Here is a 16,840-nt window from a genome sequence, read left to right as displayed (position 1 = left end):
GTGGTTAACTTGACAGATGCAGGAAATTGCTGCCAAGCTTTGAAATGCATTTTTTCAGCAGTGGCATCTGGGTATCAGATGGTCCTCTTGGCTGGCCTCTTGTCTTGCTGCATGTGGGTTTTAGTGGGGTCTGGTGTAGCATCACCTGTTGCTGTGCTCCCTCTTCCTCCCATATGTCCATTTCCCGTGATTCATGGATGAATGTGAAAATAAAAGCTCTAGTTCTGTCTTTATTTGAGAAAAAAATCTACAGAAATATGTTAGGAGGTGCAGAGTTCTCTCTCTGACAAAGGGATACTTCCCTTTGGCTGGCATGCCTATCAGCTAATAATTTGGTTACAAAGACCAAGTTTTTAAAGACATTTTAAAATGAAAGGCAAGAAAGATGCTGATTAATTAGTGGAAGTGCCAAAACTGCTTTATTTCCTTTGGTTTGCCTTAAATCAAGATGCTCCCATTGTTGTACAACATAATCAGGGGGAGATTATATTTTTGTTTTCATTATATATTTGTACTTTTCAAAGCTAGCTTTCTAAATTTAAAAAGGAAATTATTCTCTCTGAAAGAAGTATTTTGTGCACTTTCTGCAATCCAGAATCCCACTGTTTACGTTTGTATCATATTTTCAAAACACTCAGTAAGAGCTATAGGAAATCAAGATCATGAGGAAGACCTCCCTCATGTTGTTAAGCTGTAGTGAGCTTGGACCCTGAAAAAGTTTTTAGGTGTGCTAAAAAACCCAAGCCCTACTTTCAGGGCCCCAGTGTCTGCCCTCCTCTGATGTTCATCTCACAGCAACCTGAAACTCTTACATCTTTCATTCTCTCTCAGCAGCAACCTTGCAAAATAGCTCCAGGGGCACCATTCACATTGTACTGCCTCAGAGGCAGGGGCCTGAGTGGTTAGGGCCTTCACCCTAACTACTATGTCCTCACCTTAGAATGGCTAGGACCAAACACTCCTCAAACTGCTTGACATTGTCCTTTAAAGCTGTGGTCCCCAACCCCCAGGCTGCAGACTGGTACCAGTCCCTGGCCTGTTAGGAACTGGGCCCCACAACAGGAAGTGAGTGGTGGGTGAGCAAGGAAAGCTTCAGCCGCTTTCCCATCAATCGCATCACCGTCTGAGCTCCGCCTCCTGTCAGATCAGTCACAGTCTCCCATCAGCCCCAGATGGGACTCCCTAGTTGCAGGAAAACAAGCTCAGGGCTCCCACTGATTCTGCATTATGGTGAGTTGTATAATTATTTCATTATATATTACAATGTAATAATAATAGAAATAAAGTGCACAATATATGTAATGTGCTTGAATCATCCCGAAACCATCCCCACCTCCAGACCCCCAGTCTGTGGAAAAATTGTGTTCCACAAAAATGGTCCCTGGTGCCAAAAAGGTTTGGACCACTGTTTTAAAGTAACCAAAACTAGAGTTCTATTCAGTGGAACTACATCTTCCAAAATGTTTTGCAGAAGGTCTAAGAGACCACATTATGACCCTGGTAAAGCTTCTTCCTATGCCTTTTTGGTTATGCTGACACCAGTATATTTCTCTTTCCACTCTTCAGCTCTTACAAATGAAATTCTTTCCTGAGTTACCTGCAAAAAAAGTTTCCAGAGTCATATTCATCAAAGAAACCAAGTTTAGACATTTGGTGAACTGTAGCATTGTCCCAGCTAAGCTGACCCAACAACGGGTATCATTGAATTTTGGTGACAACACAGTAGGAAAGGTTCTTAGATAGATACCTCCCATTTTCTCCTCACTATTATCTCTTGCACTTTTATAATTTGGCAGGAATAAGCAGAGAGGAAAAGAAGCACAACTGACTTTAAGAATCTTTTTCTTAATAAGAAGACAATTAACAAAATAATATAGCAGAGAGAAAACACTACCATAACAAATAAAAACAAATTCTCAGCATGTTTCACATTCCAGGCTATATGAGCTTTCACAAAAATTGCTTGAAATTTGGTAAAACTGCCTCTAAGCCAGCCAACATTATTCTTCTAAAAGAACTGGTAATTTCTGCTCATGATCAGAATAACAAATTTAACTGCTATATTTATTTTAAAATTATACTTATTAAATTTAATTCTAAGATGTTTCAGTGATACATATTTCATTATTAAAAAGTCATTCTATAACTTTTATTGATTACTTATTGTGTGCTAATGACTGTGCTAAAAACTATGGGAAATATTGAGAAATTATATGATAAGTTGTCTGCTCTTAAGAAACATACAGTTTTATTGAGGAGCTTTGAAACATAATGAGTACAATAGAAAAAGTTATTGTTTAACCACTAGAATGTAATTGTACCTTAACATTTACTGGGTGCTTACTATACAGCAAACATTCTCCTAAATGATTTTCAAAAGTAAATAATTTAATTCTTAAAACAATCCAATGAGGTGCCTTCTATTATCATCATCATCATTTTTCAGATATGAAAAAGGAGGCACAAGAGGTTAAGTGATTTTCCCAAAGTCATTGGTTGTGCCAGCATTTGATTCCAGGCAGTCTGTCACCAGAACCCATATTCTTAACTACCTTATTATACTGCCTCAGCCTCTCATGAAGTGGTCACTAAAAACTAAAAATAAAAATTGGAACATAAAATAGGCCAAGCCTTTGGCTACCGCTGAGGCTTTACAATTTCAATTCCTGTGGGGCACAGAGGGAGAAGGGAATGATGCTTTTCCCCATCTTTGAGTTCTCTCCTCACAACCTTACCTGATCAGTCTGTCCAAGAGAGCAGTCTCCACATATCCCATTGCACCTGTTCTTTCCTCCTTTACATTTCCTGCATGATCCTTGGAGGCACTTAAGTTTGCAACACCTAGAGGTCAGTGACAGTGGGCTAGAATCACAGAGGAGACAGAAAATACAAAAATTATCATTTTTAAGGGGAGGCTGAATTTTTCTAGTTCTGAAATGGAAACAAATGAGAACAAGATGGCACTCTATTGATACAAAAATGAACATATGTAAGGGAGCTTAGGTTCTATGATATTATTCTTCCCAGTAAAAGTCACCCACTGAGATGAAAGAAGGCAATTGGCAATTGAGTGTTTAAGAAAAGTTTATCTCCAGGAGATCTGATATGAAGGGTTTCTTAGGTATTGCCAGGATGTGGTTTCTATTCACAATTAGGCCGTTCTTAGCTCTGTTGCTGACACAATTTCTTTCTTTCTTCCTTCCTTTCTTTTTTTTTTTTTAACAGAAAGGTTGTGGGTACCATCTGGATCTATTAATGGTGGCTGTCATGCTCGGTGTGTGCTCCATCATGGGCCTGCCATGGTTTGTGGCTGCCACGGTCCTCTCCATCACTCATGTCAACAGCCTAAAACTGGAATCAGAATGCTCAGCTCCAGGAGAACAACCAAAATTTCTTGGCATTCGGGAGCAAAGGGTTACAGGGCTTATGATTTTTATTCTTATGGGTTCATCAGTCTTTATGACCAGTATTTTGAAGGTAATGAAATTCACCTTTATGAATTTGAGAGCAGGCAGAATATATTTATTATTGTTTAAACATTTCATTTGCATCTAAGCCATACATTTGCAAATATTGTATGGCATGTAATGAAAGTGATGACTTTCTTTACCATGTCTGTTTAATTTTTCTTAACCTAATGGAGAGAAATTATGTCCTATATTTTAGAATCCTTTACGTATATAAAAATTTAGGCTGGCAAAATAAAATTTGAAGTGTAAATTGTTTTAATAATTTTGAAATGGTGATCAAACTGTGGGAAAAAGTCACTCATTATTTCTGACAGACTTGTGACCTAAGTTCATTGCAAGCTTACATAAACTTTCTATTTTCTTGGCAATGGACAGATATATTAACAATTAATATTATTTACTATAAGATAGAGGTGCAGAGACAACACACTCATGGTCACGGTCACATACACAGTTTTGTATTTTAAATACTCCAAAAAAATGCATGGGCATCATCATTGCATGTACTTATTTTTTTCATGCAATAATTGAAATCCATTTTGAAGAGCATTAAAGAGTAATTATTTTGTCATGTAATTTTGGCAGGTATTTCCAAGGTGTGCTAATTGCATTATAAATTATAACTCATTTTAGTTGCCTACAATTTGAAATTTTAAATTTAAATTATTTAATCATTTACACAAGTTTGCAAAAATTAATTTCTACATTATATAACTAATTATAGACATAGGATGATGGTGAACTAGTCCAATAAAAAGAGAAAATTTGAACAACCCACATGTCTAAAAATATCTGATATACTGTAGGAACAAAATCTAAATGTTAGCTTTATTCTTTTCCTTTAATTCAAATATTTTACCATTGTGAAACAAAATTCAAATTATGCCTAAAGTGGCATAATGATAGTTAATATTATTATTCATTATATATCACATGATTTTTTAAACAGGTTTTGACCTATTGAATACTTATAACAACCTTATTATTATCATCTCTTTTTAGATTCTGGGAAACTAAGGCACAGAGAGCTTAAGTAACTTAAGATTACACAGCTAAAAAGTGCTAGAGCTGGAATTTGAATTCATGTCTTCTGGTTCTGTACTATACTGCTTCTATTATAAAATACCCTTTTTCCCTGTTTTTCTCTTTGGTAAGTGCAAAATAGCATGACCACATTATATTTTAAAATAATTTGTGCCTTTTCTCTAATTGTTCTTTTACAGTTTATTCCCATGCCAGTGCTATATGGAGTGTTTCTTTATATGGGTGCTTCATCTCTAAAGGGAATTCAGGTAAATTACTTACAATACTGCAAGCACATCTCTGATGGCTTATCTTAAGGTCTATTGATGATAAGTCATGGGACAGCTAAGAAAACGACATCACCCGAGGAGCAGATTTTAGATCACAATTAAATTTCTTCAAACTGATCAGAGTTACAAAAGTTAAGGAAGATTCTCTCCAGCATCTAAAGTTCATAATCTTAAGAGTACTTTATTTACCATATGTATATTAAAACTGTAAGAGGTTTAGATTTTACAGCTCTTTTAGAAAACTAATAGCAGTATACTTCTAGATATATCCAAATGCTTATAATCTTTGATACTCTAATCATTTTTATGGACTTGTATCCATGAGAATAGAAAAAAACTTTACACCAAAAGATGTTCATTGTAACACATATATTAAAATATTAGAAACAACCCAATTATCCAACAGCAGTAAAATAATTAAGTAATCTGTGGTACAGTCACTGAAAATTTATAATTATGATGACCACAAAAGCAACATGGTAAAAATGCTAATGACATAAGGCAAAGTGAAAAACTACCTACCATAGGTTGATAAAGCTATGAGTTTGAGCTAGACTAAAAAGGAAGATGGAGAAATAAAAATAATTTGTTGAAATAGTGAGATCCTACGTGATTTTTTTTACATTTATATTTGTTTTTCTGTTATTATTACAATTGTATCTATAGAATTATTTTAAAAATTAGACTAACAATGAAGGCATAGGGTAAAGCAGTTTTGAATATACAGGAGACTATGCATTGTTTAAGTAAGCATTGGTTATATATTTTAGACATTGTATTAGTTTTCTATCACTGCATAACAAATTATTATTCAACTTAGCAACTTAAAACAGCAAACATTTATTATCTCACAGTTTCTGGGAGTCATGAATTTGGCAACAGATTAGCCAGGTGGTTTTGGCTCAGGATGTCTCAGGTGGTTGCTGTCAGGATGTGGACAAGGGCCACAGTCATCTGAAGGCTTGATAGGGCTAGAAGATCTACTTTCAGATGGCTATCACACAGCTGTGGGCAAGACGCACGGTTTCCTTTCTGGCTGTTGGTAGGAGGCCTCAGTTTTTTGCTACAGTTGCCTCTTCAAAGAATAATTATGTGTCCTTGGGACATGGAACCTAATTCCCTCAGAGTGAGCAATACCAGATAGAGAGTGAGGGTGAAGTCACAGTGCCTTTTGACTTCATCTCCAAAGTCACACGCGTTCATTTCTACTTTTTTCTATTTGTTATAGAAGTGACTCATTAAGTTTAGCTTACACACAAGAGGGGGGAAAGGGAAAACTCCATTTCTTGAAGAGAAGAGTGTCAAAGAATATATGGACACATTTTAAAACCTCCACAAGTATATTCCAAACCTTTACAGAGGCTGTGGGCAAATTCTTCCTGCTTATTTCTTTTATGATACTGTTATGGATTGAATAGAGAGTGCTTCCTCAAAATTTACGTCTACTTGGAATTTTAGAATGTGACCTTATTTGGAAATAGAGTCTTTGCAGATGTAATTAGATACGGATCTCAAGGGATTATCATGGATTTAGGGTGGGCCCTAAATCTAATGACTGTGGTTCTTATAAGAGGAGAGGACACAGAAGGACACAGGGAACAAGGTTATGTGGCAATGGAGGAAGAGACTGGAGTTTTGCTGCCACAAGCCAAGGATGCCAGGAGCCACCAGAAGCTGGAAGAGCCAAGGAAATTTTCTCCCCTAGGACCTTCAAAGGGAGTATGGCCCTGCCAACATCTTGTTTTCAGACTTCTGGCCTCCACAACTGTGAAAGAATAAATTTCTAGTGATTTAAACTGCCAAGTTGTGATAATTTGTTGTGGCAGCCCTAAGAAAGTAACACAGATTTCTACTTAAATTGTCCTTTGAAGAATCTTGTTTTATAACAACATTATTTAGCCCAAACACTCACATTTTATTGGAAATGAGGCTACAGGCTTATTTATCGTATAGAGTTGTTTTTTCAATTAAAAAGAAAATATAAATTGCAGCATTTTCTGATACAACTAGATTCATTCCTGTTCAGAACATATAAAAGAATAGTCACCTGACCAAAGGACAAGTAGCACAGAACCTCAGTTCCTGAATGAACAACTAACTGACTTCTGACTTTGGGAGAAGAAACAGCACTCAGGCCTCAGGACAGTGCGGGATGTCAGACTGAGGCAACCTTCAATATGAAGTCATTGTAAGACCACTGAACACCCAAAGTAGATAGTATGACTGACCCTTCATCCCAGTGCGGGGTAAACTTAACTGGGAGAGGGAGATGGCTGAGAAGTGTTATGTGTTTAAATTTTACTCAAATTAGATTTAATTTGCTCATTTAAAAAATCTTGTGTAGGAAAATGGTATTTTGATAGAATTGGTTTGGTAAGCCAGATAGGGAAGAGTAATGAAGAGGTTTTATTTATTTGTTTTGCTGGGGTTTTTTTTTTTTTTTTTTTGGTTGTTGTTTTTATTTTTTGCCTCTGGCAAAAGTTCCACCAGTACTAATTTCATCTGTAAGTGAAAAGTATTTATTATTAGGCCCCAGGCTTACATAAATACAGCAGCAGAAGTTTAAGAAACAAAGTAAAATCATTTTGATAGGTTTCAACAGATTTTTTTCCCCCAATTCCACTCACATGATTTTATACCCATGAGTTTTAGAATTAAACAAGAATGTCAAGTGTTGGAATTATTTGGGGTGTGAATCTTTTAAATGAAAATTGAAGACAACATTGTAAAAGGCCCATAAGTTAAGTATAATGAATTTTAAATAACACAAATGAAGCAGCAAGCCAGGTCACACGTTGACAAACAGGGTCTCACACAGAGAAACAGGGTTTGTGAAAATGGAAGTGAGCCCTGAGCTCAGGCAGTTGAAAGGACTATTTGGAATTGTAGCTAACTGGGTGGGGAAATGTGATACTGATATTGGGACATGCTAACAGCCAAATGCAAAACTCAGGATACATTTACCATGATTATTATTACTTAAATATACACTGAATATCAACAGTTCAAGGAGCATGTTATTATACTTTGTTACCCTGTATGTTGGAGGAATCTGTATGTTACCTGCTTGTTTGGAAATATTAAGAAACTTATTATCTAGGCTTCTCACTGTGAAACATGGCAGAAAAAACAGATCACAGTGTTCTCATGAATGCTGTTTCTGTATTCAGATATATAACCACATCTATATTCATTCCAACACTTTAGGGATCCAAAGTAAAGCAAATGTGCCATTTAAACAATAACAATTGAAGCACCCACACACTAAAGTACACTTATGCAATAACAGAACTTCACAAATGGAGAAATGGTGGCTGGGAAAAATTAGTCCTATAGAAAAGGAAATACTCAGTTTTAAGTTAGAAGATTTTATTTCCTTCATATTCCCACCTCCATTATGTACCAAGTTTTATTTGTTTGTTTAATGAGTTCTAATTTTAAAAGGTATTTAGGAAGTAGAAATAAAAAGACCTAATGACATATATATGGACAGTATGGAGAGAGATGAATCAGGAATGAGTTCAGCACTTAGTACTCTTCCTAGAAGTTTCAAAAATGTTTTTGGAAGATATGAATGAATATGAATTAATCAATGGTCAGTGGATGAACTAATGTATGTATGAGTCTGGTTTAGGTAACTGAGGTAAGAAAGATCATGTCATGCCATAAGACAGACAGTACAGAGGGAAAGATGGGGTTATGTTGAATTTGGGATTCTTATTATAGGTATAAACAAGTTTTGGTAAAACAGGATGATTTGACTCTAACATTTTGACTCCATGGACATTTGTCTGTCTGCATATTAAAGTGATTTTGGAATATTTGATAAGAATTGCTTACAGTTTTTTAATAAGTTATCTAATAAATAAAATCTAAATACTCTTTTGAAAATGCATATTACTGTAGAAATGGCATGAAATAGAATAGTGACTGACAGTGATTGAAACCATTATTTTCTACATAATCACCTCTTGTTGGAAACATTGAAAACTGCAAAAATTGGCCTGAGAAAAATTATCCAAATGATCCACATAAAATAAAACATGCAGTATAATTTGTTAGTAAGTAAAATGTGATTAAAGATTTAAGCTTCTTGTGAAAATTTAATCTATAGAATTCAAATTGAGAAAATTTGATTTGCTTGATAAAAATGGCTTCAGAGGCAGGAGGATCGCTTGAGTCCAGGAGTTGGAGCTTGCAGTGAGCTATGATGATGTCACTGTACCCTACCTGGGGCAACAGAATGAGACTCTGTCTCAAAAAAAAAAAAAAAAAAAAAAGGCCTCAGAGTCAAATCTATAACAATAATATTAGGTAGTATGAAAATAATTGTACTATCTGGCAAAATTGAAACATAAATATCATTGATCCAAATGAACATAATTTTATTAAAATGAAATTAAAATATATAAAAGGTTTGTGCAGTATTGGACATTAATCAAGAAATTAAGTTAAAGTTTGCTCTGGAAAACACTTTATTAACAAAAATGTATCTAGCTTAAATCTTTTTTTTTTTTTTTCAGGATATTATGGGGGTAGTTTAATCTTCATGGTTAAGATGTTGTGTTTGTAAACTTAGCATCAAAACCTTTCTTGAGAATTGAAGTGGCTAAGTCAAAACAGCAGAGTCAAAGCAAGGAAGTTAAAACATCCTACTCTGCAGCCAGATACGGGTCTAGAACTCAGGAGAGAGAGAGAAAGCCAAGGCAGAGACCTAAGTTTGGGAGTCATTAGCAAGTATGTGAAAGTCAAAGCCATGAGTATGGATGAACTATTCCAGGAGAGAAGAGGACAAAGAATGGGTATCCCGGAAGCCCAATACTTGCGAGGCAAATAAGGGAAGAGATTGTGATGTGACAATGAAAAAGAGGGTGGTGATTATGTTTTAAACTCCCAGGGCTCTACTCTTCAAGAGAGCAACATGTAGCATTGGCTTTACCATTTTTAAACTCTTCTAAATTATAACCATATTTGAGAAAATGTGGGATATTCTTAAACAGAAATTATAGAAATTCAGATGTAAGCATAATAATCCCATTGTCCTGATGCCCAAATAGCAACTTTAGTGTGATTCAGATATGTCATGTGAATGTAAAATTTTGGACCATATTAACATCAACTTTTCCTATTTATTGTTATTCCTTTTATTGTTGTCTTACTCCTAAGAGAAATTTAGTGTGTTTAATCTTTTAGCTCTTTGATAGAATAAAGCTCTTCTGGATGCCTGCAAAACATCAACCAGACTTTATATATCTAAGGCATGTACCACTTCGAAAAGTCCATCTCTTCACAATTATTCAGATGAGTTGCCTTGGCCTTTTGTGGATAATAAAAGTTTCAAGAGCTGCTATTGTCTTTCCCATGATGGTATGAAACTTCTGTCAACTCTTTTTCTCTTTCTCTGACTTTTCTGGTCTCTTTGGAAACACAAACACATGAACTAAAATTGGAACAATGATTATTGGAAATCCCAGTATAAACTTTGGTACTAAAATTAGTGACTTAAGATACATGTGTTTTATACATGTATAAAACACATGTATCTTCGAATGTTACTTTAATCTCAGCCCTATTAGAAACTGACTTGTTTTCTACCAAAAAAGCAAATAAGCAAATCTATGTCTTCTATCTTTTCCATTTTAAACTATTTTATTATTTACTTCAGGTGTTAGCCCTGGTATTTGTAAGAAAGTTGATGGACTTGCTGTTTACCAAACGGGAACTCAGCTGGTTGGATGACTTAATGCCTGAGAGTAAAAAAAAGAAACTAGAAGATGCTGAAAAAGAAGTAAGTGAGAGTAAAATCAGTATTTTATAAGAGGAAAAAAGAACATGGCAATAGCTCTTTGCAAAACTATTTTTTATCTGTAGACAGTTAGTGATTATTAACAAACACAGGTGAAGTAGTTTGAAAGTTTAATGTTTAAAATCATAAAGATTTGAACAGAGAAAGTGAAGATCTTACAGGAGGAAACCAAATTCTAATGAAATATGCAGGTACTTTGTACTTAGTTACCCTAAAGGCTTATTTTTCCATTGTGGATGGCAGAAACTTGCTGATGCTTTGCTTAACTGTTTTCAGATTATGGGCATGCAATGATTGCTTTTTGGTAAAATATGTGAGAAGAAAAGAGATGTTACCACTGTTGGTATTTTCCTAAGGAACAGAGTTTTAATCAAAAGATTCTAATGTAAAATTAGTTATTCTTGAAATATGTGAAATGATTAAGAGGAAAAATGTTGCTCCGATTTGCTTTCAGAGTGATTTAAGATTGAGTAAATGTTGTTTGAGAAACTTTTGGGATTTAATTATTTTCATGGACTGCTGATTTATCCTATTCTGTTTCATAAGTTATAACAATTTAAGTTTTATGACATATTTAAAGTTCATATGTAAGCTTGGGTCTATTTTGAAGGCTAATCATAACATTTTTAAAAGTATATAAAAACTACAAAGGGTACAAATGAAAAAAAAAATGACCAGTACAACATTCAACAGAATGATTGAACCCATTCATTGTAAAATATAAAAATAAAATTAGTAGGTGAATAGAAATGAAATTGAAAGAAAATATTTGATAAGAATTGTGCACTATTCTTCCTATCTTTCTTGCTTCTACAGGTAGTCAGTACTGTATTCAGTTTCCTATCTACAGAGTATTTTCTCAAACTATGAATATATTCCCTATTTCCTTGGGGGAATTCATTTACACGTGTTTCAGGGGTCTAAGGTTTTGCGCAGTCATTTAGTGAGGCCAGATTAGGCCACAAAATCTAATGTGGTTTCTGCTCAGAAATTTCTGTAAATATGGATACATAGTGTGTGATTGGTAGTTCCTTTTCTTTCCATGGTGTCCCATCACTGGCAATGGATTCCCACATGTAGAGAGTGATCATAATGACATATCTTAATTCTGTATGAATATTTCAATTTTTCCAAATGTTGTGGAAGGCATACTTAGAATCATACTACTAGTAATAATAATGTAACACTAAAAATATCATTTTATTTATTTTTCTGTTTAACATATTCTTATTTATTAGAGTTTTTAAAAAATTATACTTTAGGATATTTTGATATTCTCTATTTCCATTTAGGGCTTTAGTAAATATTTGCTCTCATCCTCATATACCATTCAAGAAAAATATGATAGAGTTTAGCACAAGTAAAATTTAAATAAGATGGACACAAGAATATGGAAATTCTAAAATCTTAGGTTATCCATAATCTTGATGTGATTAAAATTATTCAGATTGCAACATTTTCCAAGAAGGTTTAAATTCCAAAGAAAATAATTTTGAAGACAAAACTCATTGGCTATGAGCTTCTCTTCCAGTCTTTCTGATAATTTCAGTACAGCAGGTCTTCAAATAACAGTTTTGTTATAATGTTGATGAGAAAAAAATTGATTCCCAGCCAGGCCACTGTCACGGTGGAGTTTGCATGTTTTCCCCATGTCTTTGTGGGTTTTATCTGGGGACTCTGGTTTCCTCCCACAGCTCAAAGATGTGCCATTTAGGTGAATTGGCATCATGTTCCCAGTCTGAGTGAGGGTGGGTGTATGTGAGTGCACCCTGCAATGGGATGGTGTCCTGTCCAGGGTGGGTTCCTGCTTTGCACCCTGAGCTGCCAGGAGTGGCTCTGGACACCCATATTCTGAACTGGAAATAAGCAGATTGGGAAATGAATGAATAAATGAATAAAAATTATTGCAAAGTAAAAATTCATCAAGTATACAATAATCATGTAAAATGCACAACAAAAAATTCAGTATGAAAGTATTCAGCGAGCCAGTCCATATTTGTTATTATTTTTGAACTATTTGGTGGTAGAATGTGCTCCTTATGGTTTTCACTTTGCAAATATTTATTCTTTGATTTAACCCGCCACCTCTACAACCACAGTCACTCACTGATCAGTCAACATTTAGGCAATTCATTATCTTACTTGCTTTTACTAATCTTTCTTACATTTATGTATAGCTCACATTTATTTCAATGTTTAATACCAAAAGTGCTTTAAGTCTTATTTAGAAGTTTGGTGATGTTTTTGTGATCAGAAATGTGCTGTAAGAATTTAAGTCTTGTTTATAATCATTAGCCTGTGGTAGGTTTCAGCATCCGTTGTTTCATTTGAAGTCTCAGTTTCCAAGAACCTATCAACAGCTGTAAGTGAGGACTTACTGTACTATTAATTATGCTCAAGTTGTAATGTACATATGTAATTTGCTTTATTTTCCTACTTTTATTTTGTTTCAAATGTCTTTACTGCTTCTGATGGAATTAGCTAGCAACAGCACCAGGCATATAACCATCTCTTCTGCATCATTCTCCTCATGTGATACTCATACCACGAAACATTCTTGCCCTTAGAACTTCAAAAAAATTAAAAATGATATGTAATCTACTATATTATGTTTAAAATTCTTCCCTATTGTGATTCAAAGAAAATTTCAGGTTCACCTTTTATTTTTCTGTGAAATAGGAGAGAAAAAGTTTGATTCTAATCCTAAATTTATTAGAATTTGCCATTCCCATTGCCCAGAGCCACTCACACAGCTGTGTATGTGTGGTACATGTATGTGTGCCATATGCCCATGTTGGAGTTGATGAATCTCATGGGGCAGAGACCCTGTGTCTAATCTTTTTACATTATGTACCTACTGTACTCCAATGGGTATTTACTGTTTTCTGAATATGAAGATAAAGATTTTAGAAGTAACTAAATATTAATAAATTTCCTAGAATTCATGCTTTCTGAACGAATACAAATATAGATTTAAAGATTTACTGGGGCAATTTTACAGCTAAATCCTTCAGATCCAAGTTCGAGGGGAAAGCCTTGCAATCAATACATTACCACATAGGTTTACAGATCCTTAAAATCTCAGATGGATTAATAAGATGATACTTTCATGTGATCCTCAGCACATGGAAAGAAACAAGAAAAGCAATAATACAGTCAAGAAATAATCCATAATTGAACATTAAAATATAGTTCTGACTAATACAAAGACAGCTAATTCCCTATCAAACTGGAGAAAGAAAAGGAAGTTTAATGATGTTCACTTTCTAGTTTGGAATTAGTATTAAAAGAGTATCCTCAGTAAAGAGAGTAGGAAGATTTGAGAAGGATTATATTAAATCTTAAATTCCTGGTTGATTTCTACTACCAACATGCCTAGATCTCAGTATTCTATTTTCTTGAGGCTTATGAACTTGATGGAAGGATGTGATCTTACTGTGGCATCTTATATGAAGGCCCAGTCTTCAGGAGATTGTGTGTTAAGGTGGTAAAGGGACAAGTTCTCCAGAAATGTTGCATTTCTGCAATTGCTCAAATTAATTGAGTAACTTTGATCGTGATCTGGCAAGATGGTAAATGGCAGAAATGTCTCAGCTCCCTGAGACTTGAATTTAAAGTAGGCTCACCTCTTGTCCTTTCGATGCTAGTTGCAAGCTTGTACCTTTATCCTCCAGGGTTTTCCTATCAGTAGCCCATTTCTGGTCTTATGGCACTGAGAAAACATTCATTTGACCTTAAAATTCAATAATGAGTTAAGCAGAATAAATAGCTACACAGGCCAGTCCAAGGTCGCAGAGCTTCTGTTCCAAATTTTCATGTACTTCATGCATATGCATATGCATATGCTTCAGTTTTTAGAAAGAAAGGATTATAATCAGGGTAGAAATGAATATTGGAACCCTGACATTTTGCACATTGCTCTGTGTAAAGGGAAGACTGCAGAATCAAATTCTGGATGTCCAAATGTGCTCAGAGTACCAACATGCCTTCCTTCTTACTTAAATATTCTCTAGGACATTGTACATATTTGACAAAAGGCTACTGTTAAAAGCAGAAAACCCCAGCAGAATGTTTGCTTCTGGGCAGGGGGAAAAAGGGTTAATGTTAGATAACTCCTGGAAATTCAACTGTGTGGAAATGATCACGATACTGATACTTCTTGATTTATTGGGAGCTCACTAACATACACTGTAGGAGTAAACAAAAATCAGGCATGGAGCCTTTTAATCTATATAAAGCAGGGTCATGAAAAAAGGTCAAGAAAACATAAAAGCAATTTAAAAACAAGAGCAACCTAAAAATTACAGAGGATGTCTTACTAAAAAAGGTCAGCATTGGTTGTGGCTTGGGAAGCATGGCCAAATTATTATACAGACAAATATCATTGCTAATTGAATCTTAGGGTGGTGCAAACATTCTTCTTCCTCAAGCAGTGGTTTTCCAACGTGTGGTTCTAGAACTTCTGCTGCATCAGCCAACACCTGGCAACTTGTTAGAATGCAAATTCTTGGGCCCTACTATAGACTATTGAATCAAAACTCTGGGGATGGGGCCAACCATCTGTGTTAACATGACCTCCAGGTGATTCGGATGCATGCTAACATTTGAGATAAGTCCTTTCCTCAAAACACGGAGTCTGAATCTCCAGAATATTATCTTCTAAATACAAAGACACTCTATCAGAATCTTAAAATTTTTAATAATATATATATATAATCACTTAGAGACACTGAATCAAATATTCTGATGAAAAAGATGCTACCTTCATGTATTTATTAATATATGAATTCTATACAGAACCCCTCCCCATTTTTCCTTTTCAGCTTTTAGTGAGTAGTTTCATGTATTGACTCTTCTATTCATTGCAAATCATAAGAAATACTTCTTATAAATATAACATTTACGGTTTTCAGAGATCGTATATATGTAATGTTTGCAGCATTATCTATTTTATTAGTAATTGGTGAAGGAAATGGTTTAACACTTCTTATGTTCTGTAGGCTTTGTTTTACTCTTGGGTAAAATAAAGGGCTTGATTTTGATTTCTGAAGTCCCTTCCATTTCTTAAGATCTGTAAATTTTAAAATTGCTGAATATTTTTTCTCTCTAATACTCTAAGCATCTTTGTGAACATTGGCTCTCTGCTGTTGTTGTTTGAGCTTCAAGATAGAGATATTATATATGAGGGCTCCTACATTCCTACATAGATACAGACTTTGCCAGAAAAAAATGTATATAGTAACACATTACCTATTTCCCTACAAGTAGGTAAAGGATAAAGCATTTGCTAGGTATCATGATACATGAATTGTAATATTTATGCTATCACAAAATACAGTTCAGATTCCTGGTATTATTTGGTATATAACACCCTACTTATCAAAACACATCAAAATTTGACTTCAATTTTATTTTCGCTTCTACAAAAGGCCTTTGGCGCCAACCAGGCTAGTTGTTCACTGTCATGCAAACACATCTTATTTATTCCTCCCCTTTTTGGTTGGTCCACATTGTTTCTTCCCACCTAGAGTTTCTTCTTTTCTACAGCCTCTACTCCAGTGCTTTTCATGGTGAGCCTTCATATCCTCCAACAGTAGGGTTTCTATCTTTCTTTCCATTGTTGTATCCCAGTACCTTGTAAACTACCTGCCATGTAGATTATGCTTAATGCATATTTGTTGAATGGATTAATTAATAGCTCCTGGATTGTTCTTTTTGTTTGCTATGTGCCTAGCACATAATATAAGCTTGGTGAATATTAGTGTGCTGTTGAGTAGGTTTGTTTTTCTAAGCCTCAATTTTCCTGCCCTTTACTGGATATAGCACTAATCATCCTTCACTTATTTTGTATTTGAAAAGTGCTTTGACTATATTCATTAAAAGATGGCATTTAAGTCACAATAAATAGCCCTCAGTCAAACTGGAGAAACCCTGCAAATGTTTTTGGGCAAACTTTGATCATTACCCCTTTATCATCTTCCCCATGTTGTAGAACTCTGCATATTTTTTGATGGACTCTGTAAGCTTAGTACTGAATGGAACTCATTTTAATGTACTTCTGACTTAGAAGGTGGTGAATACCCAGTGAGCGTTATGCTGTCACTCTCTTTTTCTTTTCTGGTACAATTGAGATAACCTAGGCTGTGAGTGCCATGACGGCTAGTGCACGATTTGACGGCTCCTCCTCAGAAAGCCTCGGTTTTTGGCTTCCTCACCATGCTGCCAGGACGCAGCCGGCCCTCCGTCCCCGC

General features: G+C 34.9%; 1 protein-coding gene across 5 annotated transcripts in view; it reads left to right on the top strand.

The window, feature by feature from the left end:
- The window catches only part of SLC4A10 (solute carrier family 4 member 10), a 304,278-nt gene that overhangs the window by 273,677 nt on the left and 13,761 nt on the right, over positions 1-16,840 (top strand). For all 5 annotated transcript variants that reach the window (XM_045558894.1, XM_045558891.1, XM_045558893.1 and 2 more), the window contains 4 exons: positions 3,226-3,477; positions 4,694-4,762; positions 9,977-10,150; positions 10,449-10,571. In XM_045558894.1, coding sequence (XP_045414850.1) covers positions 3,226-3,477; positions 4,694-4,762; positions 9,977-10,150; positions 10,449-10,571 — 618 coding nt within the window. The remainder of the gene's footprint in view (positions 1-3,225; positions 3,478-4,693; positions 4,763-9,976; positions 10,151-10,448; positions 10,572-16,840) is intronic.

Source organism: Lemur catta, chromosome 8, assembly GCF_020740605.2.
Source record: "Lemur catta isolate mLemCat1 chromosome 8, mLemCat1.pri, whole genome shotgun sequence".
Taxonomy (NCBI): domain Eukaryota; kingdom Metazoa; phylum Chordata; class Mammalia; order Primates; family Lemuridae; genus Lemur; species Lemur catta.
This window is presented reverse-complemented; position numbering and strand designations above follow the sequence as displayed.